Genomic DNA, 25,000 nt, shown 5'->3' on the forward strand with positions numbered 1-25,000 from the left:
TTTTTGTATCATTTAAAAAAAACAACACACACACATTTATTTTCACAACGTTGACTTTTCAACTTTTTACGTCATAATTCGACATTTTCTGCTCATTTCTTCACTTTTTACGTCAAAATTCAACATTTTCTGCTCATAATTTCAACTTTTTACGTCATAATTTCAACTTTTTACGTCATAATTCAACATTTTCTGCTCATTATCTTCACTTTTTATGTCAAAATTCAACATTTTCTGCTAATAATTTCAACTTTTTACGTCACAATTCGACATTTTCTGTTCATAATTTCAACTTTTTACGTCATAATTTCAACTTTTTACTTCATAATTCAACATTTTCTGCTCATAATTTCAACTTTTTACGTCATAATTCAATTTTTTTCTGCTCTCTTCACTTTTTACGTCAAAATTCAACATTTTCTGCTCATAATTTCAACTTTTTACGTCATAATTTCAACTTTTTACGTCATAATTCGACATTTTCTGCTCATAATTTCAACGTTTTACGTCATCATTCAACATTTTCTGCTCATAATTTCAACTTTTTACGTCACAATTCGACATTTTCTATTCATAATTTCAACTTTTTACGTCATAATTCAACATTTTCTGCTCATAATTTCAACTTTTTACGTCATAATTCAACATTTTCTGCTCATAATTTCAACTTTTTACGTCATAATTCAACATTTTCTGCTCATTATCTTCACTTTTTATGTCAAATTCAACATTTTCTGCTAATAATTTCAACTTTTTACGTCACAATTCGACATTTTCTGTTCATAATTTCAACTTTTTACGTCATAATTTCAACTTTTTACGTCACAATTCGACATTTTCTGCTCATAATTAGAACTTATTTTTACCATTTTAACCTTTAATGTCATTTAAACTTTTATTTGACATCATATTTACCGCTGTCCCTTTGATGATTTAAACTTTTCCTCTTCTAATTTAAACTTTTCACCTGATAGTTTGAACTTTTTACATCACACATGCAGCTGTTCATCCCAAAATGTTAACTTCCCACGTCATAATTCGACATTTTCTTCTTATTTCATCATTTAAACCTTTTTTTACTCATAATTATCTTCACTTTTCAACTTTTTTACGTCATAATACGACATTTTCTCGTCAACTTGTTTGATCATTTTAACTCAAACTTATATTCTGCTGCTCAAACTCATCCTCACGGATGACGTCACTAACAGACACGTGTGTGTGAACTCATCGATGACACTCATCGATCACTGACATCGATGAAAAAACAAACCGTTATGAAACAGATGACGTCACAGAAACATCATCATCATCATCATCATCATGATCAGCTGTGATGAAGGACAAACCTTCCCGCTCGCGGTTCCTCCGGACACACCGATGAGAAACGGCCGCGGACCGAGGCTCTCATGTGCGGCTGTGGCCCCGCTCTTTGTCTCGCTGTCGCCGGTCATTCTTCATGTGGAGCTCCGGCCTCTGCCGTCACACACACACATATAGGCACACACATTCACACACACACACACACACACACACATACACACACACACACATCACTGGTGGCTCCTCCCTCCATCTGAGGACAGGGGTGATGACGTCACTGCTGGGGATGCTTTTAAGGCGTGGTCAAGGAGAGAGAACTCAAACTGTCTGACGTCACGTGTTCCAGTTGTAGTCGTGTTTTACGACTGTAACAAATATCATTTATAAATAATGTAATATTATTATATTAGTTATAAATATAAATAATACAATATTATTATATTTTATATAGAGAAATAATCTAAAATTATTCTATTGTATATATTATTATTATTTTTATTATAATAATGTCCCATTACTATAAAATTAATATCATATATTCATTTATAAATATGATTTCATTATTTATAGTATTTATTATATTATTCATTATAATAAAATGAATATTATATATTCATTTATAAATAATATCATATTAGATACTATCTCAAAATAATGACTTAGTATCTCAATATAATTAGATAGTATCTCAATATATTGACTTAGTATTTCAATATATTGACTTAGTATTTCAATATATTGACTTAGTGTATTGAAATACTATCTCAAAATAATGACTTAGTATCTCAATATATTGACTTAGTATTTCAATATATTGACTTAGTATTTCAATATATTGACTTAGTGTATTGAAATACTATCTCAAAATAATGACTTAGTATCTCAAAATAATTACTTATCTCAAAATAATGACTTAGTTTCTCAAAATAATGACTTAGTATCTCAATAATGACTTAGTATCTCAAAATAATGACTTAGTATCTCAATATATTGACTTAGTATCTCAATATATTGACTTAGTATCTCAAAATAATGACTTAGTATCTCAATATATTGACTTAGTATCTCAATATATTGACTTAGTATCTCAAAATAATGACTTAGTATCTCAATATATTGACTTAGTATCTCAATATATTGACTTAGTATCTCAAAATAACGACTTAGTTTCTCAATATATTGACTTAGTATCTCAAAATAACGACTTAGTATCTCAATATATTGACTTAGTATATTGAGATACTATCTCAAAATAATGTTTTAGTATCTCAATATATTGACTTAGTATCTCAAAATAATGACTTAGTATCTCAATATATTGACTTAGTATCTCAAAATAATGACTTAGTATATAAATATATTGACTTAGTTTCTCAATACATTGACTTAGTATCTCAAAATAATGACAGTATCTCAATATATTGACTTAGTATCTCAATATATTGACTTAGTATCTCAAAATAATGACTTAGTATCTCAATATATTGACTTAGTATCTCAAAATAATGACTTAGTATCTCAATATATTGACTTAGTGTCTCAATATATTGACTTAGTATCTCAAAATAATGACTTAGTATCTCAAAATAATGACTTAGTATCTCAATATATTGACTTAGTGTCTCAAAATAATGACTTAGTATCTCAATATATTGACTTAGTATCTCAAAATTATGACTTAGTATCTCAATATATTGACTTAGTATCTCAATATATTGACTTAGTATCTCAAAATTATGACTTAGTATCTCAATATATTGACTTAGTATCTCAAAATAATCACATCCTTAGTCAATATATTGAGATACTATCTCATGATTTCGAGAGAGTGGGATCTTTTTCTTTTCACACTGGCAGAAATGGTCTCCCATAGAAATGGGCTTCCATAACAGTGTAATGTTTTTTTCCCCCCAACGTTTATATAGTTTTTTAAAAGCTATTTACAGTATTTTATTTTAAAAACATTTGTTAAATAACAATTTTTGGGGGGGATTTTTGCCTGAATTTGGCCCCTACAGACTCTAGAATCGCCTCTGTGTTTGAATCTCCCTTAATATTAAAATAAAGTGTTTCTTCTGCTCTGTTATGTTGAATCCGATGAACCGGAAGTACTTCCCCGCAGTCTGACCTCTTCAGTAGTGCTGACACGACTCTACGCTCAGATCCGTGTGATGTGCTCGGCGGCTTCAGTTGTGTGTTAGAAGTAAAACTAAACCTTTTTGTTTTATGTATTAATCGTGTCTCTCTCTCTTCTCGCTCAGACGAACGTTTCTCGAGCACCATGAGCACAATGTTCGCGGACACCATCCTCATCGTGTTCATCTCCGTGTGCACGGCGCTGTTAGCCGAAGGTGAGTGACTTTAAATCCGCCTCTGACAGCGCGTCACGCCGTCTCACTGTCCTCCGACGAACCGAGAAAACGGCGACAAACCATCCCCGTGTTTCGTTAGCATTGTTGTTGTTGTTGTTTTTATTGTTATTGAGCACAAACGGGTTCATTTTTTTATGCTTCACATGGCGACAGTTTCCGAGCCGGCTAGCGAAATTAGCCGACCAAGCTAACTCCTGACATTACCGTCAAGCTAGACGGACCAAAACAAAGGAACTTCCGCTCAGGTTTTCAAAATAAGACGAGACAGCCCTTTTATTTACTTTGTCAACGTAGCAAATATGGAATTAGGTTTGTGTCAAACAACACTTCTTAATAAGCGAATGAAATATACATTTAATCATTCAAAAATATTGTATTTTATTGTATGGAAAATACACTTGTTCTTTATACTCCCTCACTTAATATATATATATGTACATATATATATATATATATATATATATATATATATGTATATGTGTATATGTATATATATATATATATATATATATGTATATGTGTATATATATATATATATATATATATATATATATATATATGTATATGTGTATATATATATATATATATATATATATGTATATATGTATATGTGTATATATATATATATATATATATATATGTATATGTGTATATATATATATATATATATATATATATATATATATGTATATGTGTATATATATATATATATATATGTATATGTGTATATATATATATATATATATATATATGTATATGTGTATATATATATATATATATATATATATATATTTTTATGTATATATATGTTATAAATAAGTGAGGGAGTATAAAGAACAAGTGTATTTTCCATACAATAAAATACAATATTTTTATATAAATATATATATATATGAATATATATATATATATATATAAATATATATATTAGTTTAAAACACGTTTATTTAGCCAAAATATCTCTGTGATCGTTGCGACACACTTATATTAATAAAGTTTTCTCGTAAATATAACGTAAAAAACGTGTGTTTTGTAGGATTCAACTTTTTACATTTATTTTTCCTTGTAATGCTTTTTTTTTTTTTTTTATCATTAAATCACACCTATTACACTGTTTTCTGTATTATTTTATTAGTAAAATGAAAATGAAAATTTGATTCTTTCTATCTGAAAATTGACTCTTTAATAAAATTAATAACATATTCAGAATCACAAAGAATATGTAAATATGTAAATTGTTCCTTACACTTATTATTGTGAAAGTGTGACATTAACAGGCCTCTTCCTCTGCAGGAATTACCTGGGTTTTAGTTTATCGCACTGAAAAGTACAAGAGGTTAAAGGCCGAGGTGGAAAAACAGAGCAAGAAATGTAAGTGAGACCATAACAAACGTTGCACATGTCGTATATATTATGGACACGTTCTGTATTTGCTGTGATGGTTTTACGGAATTCTCTGTCTCCTGTTTGGTGTCAGTGGAAAAGAAAAAGGAAACCATCACGGAATCTGCAGGACGTCAACAGAAGAAGAAAATCGGTGAGAAGCGACTGTGATGAGTTCACTTTAAAGGGATGTCTGTGTATGAGCGACTGTCACAGAGCATTGACTGGGCTGTGTGGCGCCCCCCTGTGTCTAGAACCTGGTAGGACAGATAGTAGAAGGCCGTGGTTTGTAAACCACGCACTCTCCCACACCAAAGCTCATAGAGAAAACCAGTGATTTCAGCTCACAGGGACACAGGAGCTGCTGGTCTAACTGCTGCCTCGTGTGGTCACTTTGTGTCACTGAAGTAAGGTTTTTTAATGCCGAATTTTGCAGAATCAGTCATTGTAACTTAGTGATGGAGGCAGCAGTGGATCAACAACTCCTGTGAACTCCTGTGTCTCTGTGATGTTAAAATCACTGATTTTCTCTATGGACTTTGGTGTGGGAGAGTGAGTGACTTTGGTGTGGGAGAGTGAGTGACTTTGGTGCGGGAGAGTGAGTGACTTTGGTGTGGGAGAGTGAGTGACTTTGGTGTGGGAGAGTGAGTGACTTTGGTGCGGGAGAGTGAGTGACTTTGGTGTGGGAGAGTGAGTTACTTTGGTGAGGGAGAGTGAGTGACTTTGGTGTGGGAGAGTGAGTGAGTGACTTTGGTGTGGGAGAGTGAGTGACTTTGGTGTGAGAGAGTGAGTGAGTGACTTTGGTGTGGGAGAGTGAGTGAGTGACTTTGGTGTGGGAGAGTGAGTGACTTTGGTGTGAGAGAGTGAGTGACTTTGGTGTGAGAGTGAGTGACTTTGGTGTGGGAGAGTGAGTGACTTTGGTGAGGGAGAGTGAGTGACTTTGGTGTGGGAGAGTGAGTGACTTTGGTGTGGGAGAGTGAATGACTTTGGTGTGGGAGAGTGAGTGAGTGACTTTGGTGTGGGAGAGTGAGTAAGTGACTTTGGTGTGGGAGAGTGAGTGACTTTGGTGTGAGAGAGTGAGTGAGTGACTTTGGTTGATTTATGTTCAACCAAAGTGAGTGAGTGATTTATGTTAAAATCACTGGTTTTTTCTATGGGCTTTGGTGTGGGAGAGTGAGTGGTTTACAAACTTCAGTTTCCTGTTGTTAAAGTCTGTCTAACAGTGAAATAAAGACATGAACGTGTTCTAAAGACGTCGTAGACTTAAACTGACGTAGATTTTATGAGACAAATCTTTTATGAAGCGGCTAAAATCAGTTTTTCTTCACTCAAAAGGAGCCACACTGCTACTGCTGCCTCGTGTGGTCACTTTGTGTCACTGAGGTCAATCTAAATGAAGGATTTTTCAAGCCGAATTGACAAAATAGGACATTGTAAGTTAGTGATGGAGGCAGCAGTGGATCAACAACTCCTGTGAACTCCTGTGTCTCTGTGATGTTAAAATCACTGGTTTTCTCTATGGGCTTTGGTGTGGGAGAGTGAGTGAGTTTACAAGCGTCAGTTTCCTGTTGTTAAAGTCTGTCTCACTGATGAATTCACCATCATTAAACGATGACGCTGACACTTTTGCGTGTCCGTGTTGCAGAAAGACAAGAAGAGAAGCTGAAGAACAACAACAGAGACCTGTCTATGGTGAGACGTCGTTCGTCTACTTCCTCGTCTCGACTACGATCAACTGCTTTAAATGTTGTTTTCACGTGTCGTTGTTGTTGTTGTTGTTGTTGTTTGTAGGTTCGGATGAAGTCCATGTTCGCCATTGGCTTCTGCTTCACGGCTTTGATGGGCATGTTCAACTCCATGTGAGTTTGACAGCGTCACGGCGACGTCTTATTTCCCCGTGACTGTGGTTTTCCTTCATTTGTTGTTGTTGTTGTTGTTGTTGTTTAATTCAGTTTCGACGGACGCGTCGTGGCCAGGCTGCCGTTCGTGCCGCTGTCGTACATCCAGGGCCTGTCGCATCGTAACCTGCTGGGCGAGGATTACACGGACTGCTCCTTTATCTTCCTCTACATCCTGTGCACCATGTCCATCAGACAGGTAAGTGCTCACTGCGCCCTCTGCTGGTGGTTTTACATGCATGTCATTCACCGTGTTCCTCTCTGTGAACATGAGCAGCAGAAGATTATGTATATAATATTATGTATAATATTATATATAATATTATATATAATATTATATATAATATTATATTATATATAATATTATTATTTTATTATAATTTTATTATATGATTAAAAAGCTGTTGTTGAACTGAACTTTAGTTATTTATGTGAACTTTATTTTCTTAATACATCGTTTCTTTTATTTTAGTCTATTTTACCTCATGTTTTTTTCTCTCTTCACCTTCATCTTCTTCACCTTCATCACTTCCCTCATTTCTTCACCTTCATCACTTCACCTTCTTCACTTCCTCACTTCTTCATCTTCTTCACTTCTTCACCTTCTTCACTTCTTCATCTTCTTCACCTTCTTCACTTCTTCACTTCTTCACTTCATTTCTTCACCTTCCTCACTTCATCTTCTTCACTTCCCTCACTTCTTCACTTCCTCACTTCTTCACTTCCCTCACTTCTTCACTTCCTCACTTCTTCACTTCCTCACTTCTTCACCTTCTTCACTTCCTCACTTCTTCACCTTCTTCACTTCTTCACCTTCTTCACTTCTTCACTTCTTCACTTCATCTTCTTCATTTCTTCACCTCTTCACCTTCTTCACTTCTTCATTTCTTCACCTTCCTCACTTCATCTTCTTCACTTCCTGACTTCACCTTCTTCACCTTCTTCACTTCTTCACTTCCTCACTTCTTCACTTCCCTCACTTCTTCACTTCCTCACTTCTTCACCTTCCTCACTTCCTCACTTCTTCACCTTCTTCACTTCACCTTCTTCACCTTCTTCACTTCTTCACCTTCTTCACTTCTTCACTACATCTTCTTCATTTCTTCACCTCTTCACCTTCTTCACTTCTTCATTTCTTCACCTTCCTCACTTAATCTTCTTCACTTCCTCACTTCATCTTCTTCACCTTCTTCACCTTCTTCACCTTCTTCACTTCCTCACTTCTTCACCTTCCTCACTTCTTCACCTTCTTCACTTCATCTTCTTCATTTCTTCATCTTCTTCATCTTCTTCACTTCACTCTCTTCACTTCTTCACTTCTTCACTTCATCTTCTTCACTTCTTCACCTTCATCACTTCCCTCACTCTCTTCACCTTCTTCACCTCATCTTCACTTCCCTCACTTTTTTTTTATTATTAATCGTGTGTGTGTTCTTGTTCTTCTTCATATCTTTGTGAGGACCATTTTGAGGGTCTTTTTGGGGGTTAAGACCTGGTCTTAGGGTCAAGGTAAACTGTGTGTGTTTTATCCTGTGAATCACTTTGACTTGCATTGTTTTGTGTGGAAACAAAGTTAGATTGATTGATTGATTGATTGATTGATTGATCGATTAACCCCCCTGTGTGTGGTTGTGTGTTTGGTCCAGAACATCCAGAAGATGCTCGGTCTGGCTCCGTCCAGAGCTGCGACCAAACAGGCCGGAGGTTTCCTCGGACCTCCTCCTCAAGCAGCCAAGTTCTCCTGATCATCATCATCATCACTTCTGTTCCCTGCACTGACTCCACAGCGCCCTCATGTGAGCACAGAGAGAACTGTCCTCACTGACGTCTCGCTGACGCCGTTTATTTAACTTTAACATCGTCTCACGTAGAAATTAGAGGAAACTTTGAAAAATGAGTTCTTAACGTCACTGATTCAAGTTTGGGTTATTTTTAATTATGAATTGGCACAGTCAGTATTATCACGTGTAATTGTTAATAAAGTTTTATGATTACATTTTCACTCATGTTTGTTGTGTTTTTACTGAGTTCCTGCAATACCGTCTTCTGCCACTGGGGACACGAGCAAAAACAGACGTTAAAGGTCCAAACATGCTAGCGTGTACTTTCGAATTAAAAAGCCTACTTTTTGTAGCCTTAGAATTAGTTTATTTTTAAATTTCTGAGGCAATGGCTTTACTTTATGGAGGCCGCCATCTTGTTTCTACAGTAGCCCAAATGGACAAACTAGCCGGAGCGAGTGATTGACGTTTGTAGCTCACAATGTAAATTAAGAAAAATGACGTCTGTTCTGGCTTTAGTTATTTTTATCAGGATCTTCATCAACCGTTACATTCTGGTTCTTGTACCAATGTTTAACCGAGTTAGCTCGGGTTAGCTGGTTTATCTTTATGTCAATACTGACTTTGTTCCTCATTTATTTATGTATTTATTTGACATTTCAGAAGTGTTCACTTTTGAATCCGCAAAACCTTTTTCGAAACTTTTCACCAAGTTGCGTCTCGCTCATTTACGTAAGGTGCATATGGGCAAAATGGACGTCAAAATTCAAGATGGCCGACTTCCCGTTGAGTTGAGGCCACGGTTACGGTCGACAAGATTCGGAGAATTCGGTGGAACTCAATTTTGCCTCTGTTTTGGTTGCCGCTGTAGGGAACTATGGGATATTAATATCGCCGTTCGATATGGAGGACGAAACCTGATGTAATAATAAATACAGGAATAAATAAATAAATGCATAAATAAATAAATGTAAGTGAACAAAAATTTTGAAATAAATAAAAGTAGCTGAACAGAAATGTAGTAATAAATGTAAAGTGTTTTATTTATGCATTTAGTCCTGTATTTATTTATTTACTTATTTATTTATTTATTCCTGTATTTATTTATTTATTTACTTATTTATTTATTTACTTATTTATTCTGGTATTTATTTATTTATTTATTCCTGTATTTATTTATTTATTAATTTATTCCTATATTTATTTGTTTATTCCGGTATTTATTTATTTATTGCGGTATTTATTTACTTATTTATTCCAGTATTGTTTTATTTATTTAATTATTTATTCCAGTATTTATTTATTCCTGTATTTATTTATTTATTCCTATATTTATTTATTTATTGCGGTATTTATTTACTTATTTATTCCAGTATTTATTTATTTATTTATTTATTTATTTATTTATTTATTTATTCCTGTATTTATTTATTCCTGAATTTATGTATTTATTTATTTGTTTATTTATTCCTGTATTGATTTATTGATTTATTCCTGTATTTATTTATTTACTTATTTATTCCGGTATTTATTTATTTATTCCTGTATTTATTTATTTATTCATTTATTACGATATTTATTTATTCATTCTGGTATTTATTTACTTATTTATTCCTGTATTTATTTATTTATTCCTGTATTTATTTATTCCTCAATGTATGTATGTATTTATTTATTTATTCCTGTATTTATTTACTTATTTATTCCTGTATGTATTTATTTATTCCTGAATTTATTTATTTATTTATTCATGTATTTATTTATTAAATATTTCGTTACGTCCTCCATAGTTCGGCCCCTTACAAACAACAATAAAGACTAACGGAGACCAGTGACGTCATAGAAGTGGGCGGTCCCTTTTGGAGCCGAGTAAAGAAGTGAACAAAAGTAGGCGTGGTCTCTGCCTCCACCTCAGTCAGTCAAACGGTTCGTCTGTGTCCAGATTTTTAAAACAGGTAAGTTTATGCTAGTTAGTGACTTTTAAACAGGTGAGTGCTAACGTGTGTCATGCTAACTGTTAGCTAACTGTCGCAGTGTACTCGCACTCTGTCCACTTTTTCCACCTCGGTTGAGTAAGTTTTTTGTTTGTTTTGTTGTTTTTGCTGTTATTATTGATTCGTTGTCACAGGTGAGTGAACAACATGGCGCAGTCAACCCTCGACTCTATGCCCGGGGCTACGACGGGAACCGTCACGGTCACCGAGCACCTCAACTTCTGGGCAGGGAAACGAGTGAAGCCTCGTCAGGAGACGAACATGGAGGCTGTGTTCGAGCCTGCCACCGGTGAGATAACGGATAGTTAACGGATAGTTATCTGTCGTGTGTTTGTGTGTGTGACTAAACGCTCAAGCTAGCTGGCGAGTGTTCTTTTATACTGACATTTGACTTGTGTTAAGGGTTCGTCGTTAGCTGGTTATGGTTATGGTTATGGTTATGGATGAGGCTGGTTAGTCCCATGGTTCTCTAACTGTAGTTCGTGTACCACCAGTGGTACGTGGAGGAAAATCAGAAACAGAATAGAATTTTATTTAAATATGTTAAATGCATATGCAACTACATGCTAAAACTACACTAGAACAAATTATAACTGCATGCTAAACTACACTAGAGCACGTTATAACTACGTGCTAAACTACACTAGAACTACATGCTAAACCACACTAGAACACACTGTAACTACATGTTAAACCACACTAGAACACACTAGAACTACATGCTAAACTACACTAGAACAACATGCTAAACTACACTACAACACACTATACGTACATGCTAAACTACACTAGAACACACTATTACTACATGCTAAACTACACTAGAACACACTATAACTACATGCTAAACCACACTAGAACACATTAGAACTACATGCTAAACAACACAAGAACACATTAGAACTACATGCTAATCCACAGTAGAACACATTAGAACTACATGCTAAAACTACACTAGAACACATTAGAACTACATGCTAAACTACACTAGAACACATTAGAACGACATGCTAAACTACACTAGAACTACATGCTAAACTACTCTAGAGCACACTAGAACTACATGTTAAACTACACTAGAACACATTAGAACTACATGCTAAACTACACTAGAACACGTTATAACTACATGCTAAACTACACTTGAACTACATGCTAAACCACACTAGAACACATTAGAACTACATGTTAAACTACACTAGAACACATTAGAACTACATGCTAAACTACACTAGAACTACATGCTAAACTACACTAGAACTACATGCTAAACCACACTAGAACACACTAGAACTACATGCTAAACCACACTAGAACTACATGCTAAACCACACTAGAACACACTATAACTACATGCTAAACTACACTACAACACTATAACTACATGCTAAACTACACCACAACACACATAACTACATGCTAAACTACATTATAACTACATGCTAAACTACACTAGAACACACTAGAACTACATGCTAAACTGCACTATAACTACATGCTAAACACTATAACAACATGCTAAACAACACGAGAACTAAGTGCTAAACTACATTACACGTTACAAATAAAATCAGTTATCAAATGATAAATAGAAAACATAATCTGTACAATAATACACGATGAAACCATATTTAATGACCCTTTATTTACATCCAGATTCACAGCTCAGGGTAAACTTAAGGCCAAATTAACTTAGAGTTGTGATTGTCGAGTTTTCTACTTTCAGTGTCGTCTTATTATTCTGTCTTTTTACAGAAGTGTGCTTTAAGTTTTCAAGTTTCATATCATAACCAGATGTTTTTCACAGTAAAACTATGAGATACTTTCACGTTATTATGACAGTGATTAAACATGAGTTTACAGGAGGAACCATGTGAGTTATGTCAAATCTGCAAAGACATTATATTATATCACATAAAATGAGCAGTGACCTTCAGCCCAGACTCTTCACAAACCGTTGATCTTTAACTACAACAACCAATAAAACCTTCTATTATCTAACCTTAAGTACTTTGCACAAACCCTTTACTCTTTGCAGAGCTGTGGTGTATACGCTTATGTTTACACTTTACACAAAATGACAGAAACATGAAAATATTCATATTTAAGAAGCTGAAAAATGACAGAAACATGAAAATATTCACATTTAAGAAGCTGAAAAATGACAGAAATATGAAAATATTCACATTTAAGAAGCTGAAAAATGACAGAAACATGAAAATATTCACATTTAACAAGCTGAAAAATGACAGAAACGTGAAAATATTCACATTTAAGAAGCTGAAAAATGACAGAAACACGAAAATATTCACATTTAAGAAGCTGAAAAATGACAGAAATATGAAAAATATTCACATTTAAGAAGCTGAAAAATGACAGAAACGTGAAAATATTCACATTTAAGAAGCTGAAAAATGACAGAAACATGAAAATATTCACATTTAAGAAGCTGAAAAATGACAGAAACGTGAAAATATTCACATTTAAAAAGCTGAAAAATGACAGAAACGTGAAAATATTCACATTTAAGAAGCTGAAAAATGACAGAAACATGAAAATATTCACATTTAAGAAGCTGAAAAATGACAGAAACACGAAAATATTCACATTTAAGAAGCTGAAAAACTGCTGCGGTGACATAGATATACGACTGTTCTTTGATATGTACCAGTCATACCACAGTGTAAGTATAATCACCCAGGCTGTGACCTCTGACCCCTGACCTATCAGTCGCCGTGGTGTCCCCCACAGGTCGTGTTCTGTGTCAGATGATTCCCTGTGGATCGGAGGAGGTGGACGAGGCCATAAAAAGCGCCCGCGCCGCCTACCTGGCGTGGAGCAAGTTGGCGGGCATGGAGCGGGCTCGGGTGATGCTGGAGGCCGCTCGCATCATCAGGGTGAGACGACGACGACAACGCTCGCGATCTTGCGCAACGTTGATGCAACGCCAGTTATTCATTAACCACACCCACCTCCTCCTCCTCCTCCTACAGCTGACCTAGATTTTGCAACACGGAACAAAACCCCCACATAACTCCAGTGCAAGGATTTTTCCTCCAAGTCATTTTATTGATATTTGTACACACACATATATATATTGTTTATTTAAAACAAAACAGTAAGATACACAAGTAAATGGGAAATCTAGTGCAAGGAACCTCTGTATTTCACTGCGATTACATCACCTTAAAGCAGGGGTTCTCAAAGTTTTGATACCTGAGGGACAATTTAGGAACCCAACCCAAAGGGAAAAAAAAAACTGAAAGAAATCCCATTTGTAATAACTATGGCGTCCAAAATTTGACAAAACCGACATACTATACTATGTCGTTCAAAATTTTACAATTTTTGGGGGGAAACAGTTTTTGGTCCAAAATTTGACAAAAACGTTGTACAATACTATGTCGTCCCAAATTTGACAATTTTTTTTTCAAAAAAAATTTCAGTCCACAATTAGACAAAAACGTTGTACAATAACATGTCGTCTCAAATTTGAATTTAAAAAAAAAAAAAAATTTGGTCCAAAATTTGACAAAAATGACATATATGCCGTCCCAAATGTGACATTTTTTTTCAAAAAAAAATTCGGTCCAAAATTTAACAAATATTACATATATGCCGTCCTACATTTTTGGGAAAAAATTTTAATGCCAAAATTTGACAAAAACGTCATACTATTCTATACTATGTCATCCAAAATTTGATGACATAGTAAATACAGTTGTACAGTTTACACTTATTGGTCTGTATCCAGTAATGTCCAATAAACATTTAACAAGCTCAGTCGCTCCTGGATTAAAACTATCAACTGTAATTCATTGCGGGGCCGCCAGAAATGTTTCTGCGGGCCGCCATTGGCCCCCGGGCCGCACTTTGAGAACCAACGTCTTAAAGCAACCGATCCAGTTATTTCAAGTGTAGTTGAGACACACATGTGAAAACATGTGAAAACATGTAAAAACAACAGACCTTAGTCAGTTTACAGCATCTTATTGAATGTTTATCACTCCGTTATCTCACTGCAGGACAACCATAGAGAAAACTAGTGATTTTAACATCACAGAGACACAGGAGTTCACAGGAGTTGTTGATCCACTGCTGCCTCCATCACTAACTTACAATGTCTTATTTTATGATTTCGGCTTTTGAAGTGACCACACGAGGCAGCAGAGGACCAGCAGCTCCTGTGTCCCCGTGATGCTAAAATCACTGGTTTTCTCTATGGGCTTTGGTGTGGGAGAGTGAGTGGTGTTTACAAACTTTCACTTTCCTGTCAGAAAAGTCTGTTTGACGATGAGCTAAAGTGGCAGAAGTGTTCTTACGATATCATAGACTTCACACAAATAAGAGTTGTTTTTTTTCCAAAATTTAAAAAAAATTTGTGCCGCTCCGATATAAACAGGAAAAAAGGGAGAAGATTGCGAAGCTGGAAGTGATCAACAACGGCAAGTCCATCACCGAAGCTCTGGTGGACATTGACATTGCCTGGCAGTGCATTGAATACTACGCTGGTCTGGCTGGGACACTGGCAGGTGACTTCACTAACGGCCGTTTCGTTTCTGCCAAAATAAACCTCTCCCTTTTTATAACAATACTATATTCATGTCTGGTTGTGTTTTCACGTCCTCCGTAGGTCAGCACATTCAGCTTCCCGGCGGAGCGTTTGCGTACACCAGGAGGGAGCCTCTTGGTGTGTGCGTGGGCATCGGCGCGTGGAACTATCCCTTCCAGATTGCGGCGTGGAAGTCTGCGCCCGCTCTGGCGTGTGGTGAGTGTCCTCGTCATGTGGTAAAAAGTGACTTATAGTTGGAGTTGGTGTGTCTTTTAGCCCCCCCCCACTTTAAAGTGATCAAGTTTGTAAACTCACTCACTCTCCCACACCAAAGCCCATAGAGAAAACCAGTGATTTTAGCTCACGGGGACACAGGAGCTGCTGGTCTGCTGCTGCCTCGTGTGGTCACTTTGTGTCACTGAGTTAAGTCTAAATTAAAGATTTCAAAAGCCAAATTCACTAAAATCAGACATTGTAAGTTAGTGATGGAGGCAGCAGTGGATCAACAACTCCTGTGTCTCTGTGATGTTAAAATCACTGATTTTCTCTATGGACTTTGGTGTGGGAGAGTGAGTGGTTTACAAACTTCAGTTTACACAGGAAATATTCAAGTTTTTTACTCATAATAAATGTCAGTTTAAGTCTACGACATCACATCTACAACACATTCACGTCTTTATCTTCACTGTTAGACAGACTTTTCCTTGTGTAAACTGAAGTTTGTAAACCACTCACTCTCCCACACCAAAGTCCATAGAGAAAATCAGTGATTTTAACATCACAGAGACACAGGAGTTCACAGGAGTTGTTGATCCACTGCTGCCTCCATCACTAACTTGCAATGTCTTATTTTGTCAATTCGGCTTTAAAAAACCTACGTTCAGATTGACCTCAGTGACACAAAGTGACCACACGAGGCAGCAGTAGACCAGCAGCTCCTGTGTCCCTGTGACCTAAAATCACTGATTTTCTCTATGGGCTTTGGTGTGGGAGAGTGAGCGTACAATTATTCTTGAAAAACCTGATTTATTCATATATATATATATATATACGTATATATATATACGTATATATATATATATATTGTGTATATATGTATATGTATATATATATATATTGTGTATATATGTATATGTATATATATATATATATATGTGTATATTTATATATGTGTATATTTATATATATATATATATATATAGATGTGTGTATATATATACATCTATATATATATATATGTATATTTATATTTATGTATATATATATATATTTATGTATATATGTATATATATATATATATATAGATATGTATATATAGATATAGATATGTGTATATATATATATGTGTGTATATATATACATCTATATATATATATATGTATATTTATATTTATGTATATATATATATATTTATGTATATATGTATATATATATATATATATAGATATGTATATATAGATATAGATATGTGTATATATATATATAGATATAGATATATATCTATATCTATATAGATATATATATTATAGACAACATATCTTATACTTTATTTATTGTTACTCCGTCCATTCGTGGCGTGTGTGTGTGTTGTGTCGCCAGGTAACGCCATGGTGTTCAAACCCTCCCCGATGACCCCTGTGACGGCCGTCCTCCTGGCAGAGATCTACAAAGAGGCCGGAGCCCCAGACGGACTCTTCTGTGTGGTGCAGGGCGGCGCAGAGACGGGATCGCTGCTCTGTCGCCACCCGATGGTCGCCAAGGTCTCCTTCACCGGCAGCGTGCCCACGGGCAAAAAGGTACGGCGGGTTCTGGAGGCGCTGCACTCGTGCCGTCTTAAAGCCTAGGACCAAGACCGGAAGTTCCAATTAACGCTGTTGTTTTAATCAGTGTATATCTGCGTCATTACCTTGTTTATGAAGCCCTGAAGGTTCTAAACAAACAGTTCATGGTTCTCCTGAACAGCAGATCCTCCTGCTCCGGGCACTAGTCCGGGCACATCCGGTTGCGTACATTGAACCGCAGAAGAAGAATAACGTCCGTTGTGGAGGTGTTTCACGAGCGACAGTGTCTTCTGACTCCGGGTCAAAGGTCGTCAAAGGGACTGAGGCGGGGAGTCGTGAAGAAGCTATTTTTAAACACTGTTAAAACAATGTTTTGATAATGAGGAGCAGTGCATCCACCGTTCCAGAGGGGGGAGCTGTGCTTCTGAGAGCGGGTGTTGTGCTGATGTTTGTTTTGTTTGTTTGTTATGCGACGGAGCATATAGCGTTCGCACCGTTCCGTCCGTCCGGACTAAAATGAATACCTTCCTGTGCGCGTATGTCCTTCACATTTTGCAGGATTGTTTAGTGGGTGAATATCTCCAGGTGTTTTTTTTTCGTTTTGTCCAAAAACCTTTTTTTTGAATTTTTCGTGAATTTTTACGCGTTGTTTTTGCGGGGGAAATGTGAGAAATGTGTAAGCGGCACTTTACGAGCTTGTCAACGCGATAACTTGACAAATATTCGACATATTGATGTCAAACTGGCACTGTCCATGCCTCTTACAAGTATCTTGGACAAGTTCGAAGATGGGTGACCTTGACGTACTTTTCAAGGTCACAGCTGCACTTGAAACTTAGAAAATAGCCAAAAAACGGCACTTTTCAACCTTGTCAACGCGATAACTTGACAAATATTTATTGTATTGCTGCCAAACTGGCACTGTCCATGCCTCTTACAAGTATCTTGGACAAATTTGCAGATCGGTGACCTTGACCTACTTTCCAAGGTCACCGCTGCACACCACATGTCCAAAGTGGCCTTCATTGCCTATGCAAATTTTGCTTTAAAATTGGCATAAAAATGTGGGCGCATGGACTCAGCGCGGAGCATTAGTAGTCGTCGACTATCACCCCTCTAGTTTGTTTATTTATTTGCACAACAAAAAATACATAATATACAATGCGATACACGATAGATAAAAACAGGTGCAGGAGGAGGGATAAAGCATTTATAGCTTATACTAGGCCCTCCTCCTCTATAGTAATCAAAATTCATATATTTAATCGATGTCATATAGCAAAATAATACATAAAATGTAATAACAATCGATAAGAATAATCAATTAATTAATGGACTAAATTAAGATAGAATAAAAACTATATATATAAGATTACTACAAGAGGCTAGGATGACTTATGAGATGGGTTTTCAAGGCTTTTTTAAAAGTCAGAAAAGAGGAAATTGTTTGTATATTTATCTGAAGACTGTTCCATATTGTGGCACATTTATATTTTACGGAGGACTTTGCTAATGATGTGCGGATGATATTGATGTCACTCCTGGGTATTGGCCAATGACAAGACAGTTGTGAAGGCTCTACGCTGGCTGGCCAATCACAACACACTCTGTCTTCTGGGTGTGAGATTTATGTCTGAAATATCGCGGCTGGGGAACAGCGTCAGAAAAGAAGGATTTCTATCGGCTCGTGTACAGCAACGATGAGGTTTTTGAGCATAAAAACAAGTTAATGTATGTAAGTAGACCTCCATAACGTAGACCTCCATATTATGTGCAACAGGACCACTCTGTGTGAGCTTTAAACCCCGCCTCCTGCTCTCTCAGGTGATGGAGATGTCGTCAAAGGGGGTGAAGCAGGTGACCCTGGAGCTCGGCGGGAAGTCGCCCCTCATTATCTTCAAAGACTGCGAGCTGGAGAACGCCGTGAAGGGAGCGCTCATGGCAAACTTCCTCACACAGGGACAGGTGAGACGTCCACCTGAGATCCACCTCCATCACGGCAACACGGCGTGTGTGTGTGTGTGTTTTTAATCAGCTCTCGTGTTTTTTAAATCAAATTAAAATATGTTAAAAAATAAAGGTCTGCTGCAACGGAACCAGAGTTTACGTGCAGAGGGAGATCATGCCTCAGTTCCTGCAGGAGGTGGTGAAGCGGACCAAGGCCATTCCGCTGGGCGACCCCCTGCTGGACGGCACCAGGATGGGAGCGCTGATCAGTAAACCTCAGCTGGAGAAAGTGCTGGGCTTTGTGGATCAGGCCAAGAGTCAGGTGATGATTCACTTCAACTAACTTACTAACTAGACCTTTGTCCAACTGTACTCACCTGTCCTCACCTGTACTTACCTGTACTCACCTGTCCTCGCCTGTACTCGTTGGTACTCACCTGTACTCACCTTTACTTGCCTGTATTCTCCTGCATTCACCTGTACTCTCCTGTACTCACCTGTACTCAACTGTACTCAACTGTACTCACCTGCATTCACCTGTACTCACCTGTACTCACCTGTACTCGTTGGTACTCACCTGTACTCGTTGGTACTCACCTGTACTCACCTGTACTCGTTGGTACTCGCCTGTATTCACCTGTCCTCACCTGTCCTCACCTGTACTCACCTGTCCTCCCCTGTATTCACCTGTATTCACCTGTCCTCACCTGTCCTCACCTGTATTCACCTGTACTCACCTGCACTCACCTGCACTCACCTGTTCTCACCTTTACTCACCTGTCCTCCCCTGTATTCACCTGTATTCACCTGTATTCACCTGTACTCACCTGTATTCACCTGTCCTCACCTGTATTCACCTGTCCTCACCTGTACTCACCTGTACTTACCTTTACTCACCTGTCCTCACCTGTACTCACCTGAACTCACCTGCACTCACCTGCACTCACCTGTTCTCACCTTTACTCACCTGTCCTCCCCTGTATTCACCTGTATTCACCTGTATTCACCTGTACTCACCTGTATTCACCTGTCCTCACCTGTATTCACCTGTCCTCACCTGTACTCACCTGTACTTACCTTTACTCACCTGTCCTGCCCTGTATTCACCTGTATTCACCTGTCCTCACCTGTATTCACCTGTCCTCACCTGTACTCACCTGTACTTACCTTTACTCACCTGTCCTCACCTGTACTCACCTGAACTCACCTGTACTCACCTGTCCTGCCCTGTATTCACCTGTACTCACCTGTCCTCACCTGTACTCACCTGTCCTCATCTGTACTCACCTGTACTCACCTGTACTCACCTGCATTCTCCTGTATTCACCAGGGAGCCACCGTTCTGTGTGGAGGACAACCTTTTGTCCCCAGTGACCCCAAACTCAAAGGCGGTTACTTCATGTCACCCTGTGTACTCGGTGAGTGACGTCCTCCACGTCGTCTTTGTCGCGTGCGCGCATGCGTGCGTGTGTGTCCTCCATTTTGTTTCCTGGTGTGAGCCCCAGCTGTCTCATTTACCCCCCCCCCCCCCCACACACACACACAGATAACTGCAGAGACGACATGACCTGTGTGAAGGAGGAGATCTTCGGCCCCGTCATGTCGGTCATGCCCTTCGACACGGAGGAGGAAGTCCTCCGCAGAGCCAACGACAGCACGTTTGGACTGGCCTCAGGAGTCTTCACCAGGTCAGGACGCACACACACAGCTCCCCCTGCTGGTGGTGTGAGCGCTCAGTCACACACACCCACACACACATCACGACATGGGATGTTTATATTTGTTGTTTATATTGCAAATGATCCAAAATGACAGAATATCGGAAATAATATCTGTAAAATCAGTAGACACTCGAGTTTGTGATGTCGGAATCGGACACTGGATATTGTTCCATCCCTAAAAAATATTTTTAGCAGATGTAGATATACGTTCTCTTTATTCTTCTTTATTATTATTATTATTATAATAATTCTTGCTCTTGTTCCGTGTGCAGAGACATTTCCCGAGCTCATCGCGTGGCTGAGAATCTGGAGGCTGGAACCTGCTTCATCAACAACTACAACATCAGTCCCATTGAAGTTCCCTTCGGCGGATACAAGATGTCCGGTAGGAAAAAAACAAAAAAAACAATCGCTCATTAAAATCCACGTCGAATTAAGTCTTTAATTAAGGTGAAGAACATGTTCTGCACTTTACCTCACACTTTTTAAACTGGGTTGTCTAAGTCCACTCACTCTCCCACACCAAAGCCCATAGAGAAAACCAGTGATTTTAGCTCACAGGGGACACAGGAGCTGCTGGTCTACTGCTGCCTCGTGTGGTCACTTTGTGTCACTGAGGTCAATTTGAACGTAGGTTTTTGAAAGCCGAAGTGAAAAAATAAGACATTGTAAGTCAGTGATGGAGGCAGCAGTGGATCAACAACTCCTGTGAACTCCTGTGTCTCTGTGATGTTAAAATCACTGGTTTACTCTATGTGGTTTGGTGCAGGGAGAGTGAGTGGTTTACAAACTTCAGTTTACACTGGAAACATTCAAGTTTTTTACTCATAATAAATGTTAGTTTAAGTCTACGACATCTGAAGAAAACGTTCGCGTCTTTATTTCACTGTTAGACAGACTTTAACAACAGGAAACTGAAGTTTGTAAACCACTCACTCTCCCACACCAAAGTCCATAGAGTAAACCAGTGATTTTAACATCACAGAGACACAGGAGTTCACAGGAGTTGTTGATCCACTGCTGCCTCCATCACTGAGTTACAATGACTGATTTTGTCAATACGGCTTTTTAAAATCTTAATGTAGATTTATTTAAATGACACAAAGTGACCACACGAGGCAGCAGTAGACCAGCAGCTGCTGTTTCCCTATGGGCTAAAATCGCTGATTTTCTCTATGAGGTTTGGTGTGGCTCCTTTTGAGTGAATAAAAACTGATTTTAGCCGCTTAACAAAAGATTTGTCTCATAAAATCTACGTCAGTTTAAGTCTACGACGTCTGAAGAACACGTTCACGTCTTAATCTTCACTGTTAGACAGACTTTAACAACAGGAAACTGAAGTTTGTAAACCACTCACTCTCCCACACCAAAGCCCATGGAGAAAACCAGTGATTTTAACATCACAGAGACACAGGAGTTCACAGGAGTTGTTGATCCACTGCTGCCTCCATCACTAACTTACAATGACTTATTCTGCAAAATTCGGCATTAAAAAAAACCTTATTTCAGTGACACAAAGTGACCACACGAGGCAGCAGTAGACCAGCAGTGATGTTAAAATCCCTGATTTTCTCTATGGGCTTTGGTGTGGGAGAGTGAGTGGTTTACAGACGTCAGTTTCCTGTTGTTAAAGTCTGTCTAACAGTGAAATAAAGACGTTGTAGACTGTTGTTAGAGAGTCTGAAGTGAATGCGACTTCTGCTCTTTTGTTATTGTTTTTGTCCTCAGGCTTCGGCAGAGAGAACGGTCAGGTGACCATCGAGTACTACTCTCAGCTGAAGACTGTGGTGGTGGAGATGGGTGACGTCGAGAGCCTCTTCTAAACTCTTTGAGTGTCACAGGTCTTCACACACACACACACACACACACACACACACACACACAGGCGCTGTAACTGCAGTCCTGAACCTCACTGTAGCACGAGCCACGTCGGTGAACACAAGCCTCGCTTAAAAAAACTGAAACAACCTTTTGTTGGTAAAATAAAAATCTGTTGGTAAACAAACGTCTCTGCTCCAGGTTTCCTCGTTCATCCTCAGTTCAACTTCAAACCCGTTGTGTTTCACCAAATGTGTTAAACGTAGGGAAGCGTTTACAGTCGGGTCGTGAAAAACGTCCACGCAGACGTGTGCGAGTCAGAGCGTGATCACGTTTAAAACATGAGAACCGTTGGGTGACGGTGTTTGAGACACAAAGTGACCACACGAGGCAGCAGAGGACCAGCAGCTCCTGTGTCCCCTGTGAGCTAAAATCACTGGTTTTCTCTATGGGCTTTGGTGTGGGAGAGTGAGTGGTTTACAAACTTCAGTTTCCTGTTGTTAAATTCTGTCTAACAATGAGAAAGAGACGCAAACGTGTTCTTTACAGACAGATTTACAACCACAAATAAAGACGCATAAACAACAACAACAGTCACAATAATTTAATTTGTAATTATCTCGAGAAAAAAACAACAATAAAAAAAAAATTTAAACGTGTAAATAAACTGTTTTGGCTTTGACTCCATTTTCCTTTTATAACGAAACAAAATATTAATTAAAATAAAACAAAATGCTTTCAAGTAAAGTGATGAACGCTGCACTGGTGTAATGACTGCTTTCACCACAAGATGGCACCCTTATTCCTGTGTGTGTGTGTGTGTGTGTGTGTGTGTGTGCAAATTAATAATAAAAGAGTATATTCAAAGTGTTTGGACACAAAATGGAATGGAAGGCAGGAGTGAGAGAGACAGGTGAAATAAGGCAGAGGTAGAAGAAGAGTTCTACTGTCCAAGCTTCAGGAGACGAGGTCCATGTCCCGTTTGTCTTTACGTCTCACGTCTTTACGTCTCACGTCCATATGTCTTCACGTCTCACGTCGTCTTTACGTCTCGCGTCGTCTTTACGTCTCGCGTCGTCTTTACGTCTCGCGTCGTCTTTACGTCTCACGTCGTCTTTACGTCTCACGTCGTCTTTACGTCTCACGTCTTCTTTACGTCTCACGTCTTCTTTACGTCTCACGTCTCACGTCTTCTTTACGTCTCACGTCTTTACGTCTCACGTCTTTACGTCTCACGTCTTTACGTCTCACGTCTTCTTTACGTCTCACGTCTTCTTTACGTCTCACGTCTTTACGTCTCACGTCTTCTTTACGTCTCACGTCTTCTTTACGTCTCACGTCTTCTTTACGTCTCACGTCTTTACGTCTCACGTCTTCTTTACGTCTCACGTCTTCTTTACGTCTCACGTCTTTACGTCTCACGTCTTTACGTCTCACGTCTTTACGTCTCACGTCTTTACGTCTCACGTCTTCTTTACGTCTCACGTCTTCTTTACGTCTCACGTCTTCTTTACGTCTTTACGTCTCACGTCTTTACGTCTCACGTCTTTACGTCTCACGTCTTTACGTCTCACGTCTTCTTTACGTCTCACGTCTTCTTTACGTCTCACGTCTTTAGGAGCTTTACGAGCCTCAAATGTCTGTTAAGTTGAACTTTTGTTTCCCCTTCAGTGACATTTGATTTTCTTTTTATGTAGAAAAGCTGTAAATAAGCTTAACTTCACTTTAATTAAACATCACTTCAGCAAACATTCCCTTTACTAATGATCCTGAGGAGCCTTATTATAAAGCAGGTACACATGTTTAGTGTATATATACTATATATATACATATATGTATATATATATGTATATATATATGTATATATACCTATCTACATGTGTCTTTATATATACATGTATATGTATATATATGTGTGTGTGTATATACTGTACATATACATACACATGTACAGTGTATATATATATTTGTATATATATACATGTATATGTATGTATATATGTACATGTGTGTATATATATGTATATACGTATATATACCTATATACGTGTGTATTTATATATACATATATATGTATATATGTGTGTATATACTTTACATATACATACACGTGTACAGTGTATATATATGTGTATATAAATACACTGTACTCGTGTATATACTTTACATATACATACACGTGTACAGTGTATATAAAATATATAAATATAGAGACGTGTATATATATATATAGACGTGTGTATATATATAGACGTGTGTATATATATATATATACGTGTGTAAATATATATACGTGTGTATATATAAATATACCTGTGTGTATATATATATATACGTGTATATATATATACGTGTACTGTGTATATATATATATACGTGTACTGTGTATATATACATATACGTGTGTGTATATTAATATACACGTATATA

The 25,000-nt window shown here is 37.6% G+C and overlaps 3 protein-coding genes across 3 annotated transcripts in view; 2 read left to right on the plus strand and 1 right to left on the minus strand.

Moving 5' to 3' along the window:
- The window catches only part of uck2a (uridine-cytidine kinase 2a), a gene marked incomplete at both ends in the record, with an annotated part of 5,915 nt that extends 4,461 nt beyond the window's left edge, over positions 1-1,454 (minus strand). The window contains one exon of the mRNA XM_083888340.1: positions 1,350-1,454. Coding sequence (XP_083744466.1) covers positions 1,350-1,454 — 105 coding nt within the window. The remainder of the gene's footprint in view (positions 1-1,349) is intronic.
- Positions 1,455-3,457: 2,003 nt separating this feature from the next.
- On the plus strand, positions 3,458-8,978 carry tmco1 (transmembrane and coiled-coil domains 1). Its single transcript, XM_083888014.1, has 7 exons — positions 3,458-3,674; positions 4,989-5,066; positions 5,173-5,232; positions 6,724-6,770; positions 6,870-6,937; positions 7,031-7,175; positions 8,623-8,978. The coding sequence occupies exons 1-7, from the start codon at positions 3,605-3,607 to the stop codon at positions 8,719-8,721; spliced, it is 567 nt and encodes a 188-aa protein (XP_083744140.1). The 5' UTR covers positions 3,458-3,604; the 3' UTR covers positions 8,722-8,978.
- Positions 8,979-10,637: 1,659 nt separating this feature from the next.
- On the plus strand, positions 10,638-22,761 carry aldh9a1a.1 (aldehyde dehydrogenase 9 family, member A1a, tandem duplicate 1). Its single transcript, XM_083888486.1, has 12 exons — positions 10,638-10,712; positions 10,886-11,040; positions 13,503-13,648; positions 15,154-15,283; positions 15,385-15,519; positions 16,903-17,099; positions 18,909-19,049; positions 19,165-19,353; positions 20,362-20,449; positions 20,578-20,719; positions 21,025-21,137; positions 22,481-22,761. Exons 2-12 carry the CDS (start codon positions 10,899-10,901, stop codon positions 22,573-22,575), a joined length of 1,518 nt encoding a protein of 505 aa, XP_083744612.1. The 5' UTR covers positions 10,638-10,712; positions 10,886-10,898; the 3' UTR covers positions 22,576-22,761.
- The last annotated feature ends 2,239 nt before the right edge of the window (positions 22,762-25,000 follow it).

Source organism: Microchirus variegatus (genome assembly GCF_963457635.1).
Source record: "Microchirus variegatus genome assembly, chromosome: 4".
Classification (NCBI taxonomy): domain Eukaryota; kingdom Metazoa; phylum Chordata; class Actinopteri; order Pleuronectiformes; family Soleidae; genus Microchirus; species Microchirus variegatus.

Coding starts and splice junctions, on each gene's coding strand:
- aldh9a1a.1 (XM_083888486.1), top strand. CDS start 10,899: ATGGCGCAGTCAACCCTCGACTCTATGCCCGGGGCTACGACGGGAACC. Junction 19,050..19,164: donor ACTTCCTCACACAGGGACAG/GTGAGACGTCCA, acceptor TAAAAAATAAAG/GTCTGCTGCAACGGAACCAG. Junction 20,450..20,577: donor CATGTCACCCTGTGTACTCG/GTGAGTGACGTC, acceptor ACACACACACAG/ATAACTGCAGAGACGACATG.
- tmco1 (XM_083888014.1), top strand. CDS start 3,605: ATGAGCACAATGTTCGCGGACACCATCCTCATCGTGTTCATCTCCGTG. Junction 3,675..4,988: donor CACGGCGCTGTTAGCCGAAG/GTGAGTGACTTT, acceptor CTTCCTCTGCAG/GAATTACCTGGGTTTTAGTT. Junction 6,771..6,869: donor ACAACAGAGACCTGTCTATG/GTGAGACGTCGT, acceptor TGTTGTTTGTAG/GTTCGGATGAAGTCCATGTT.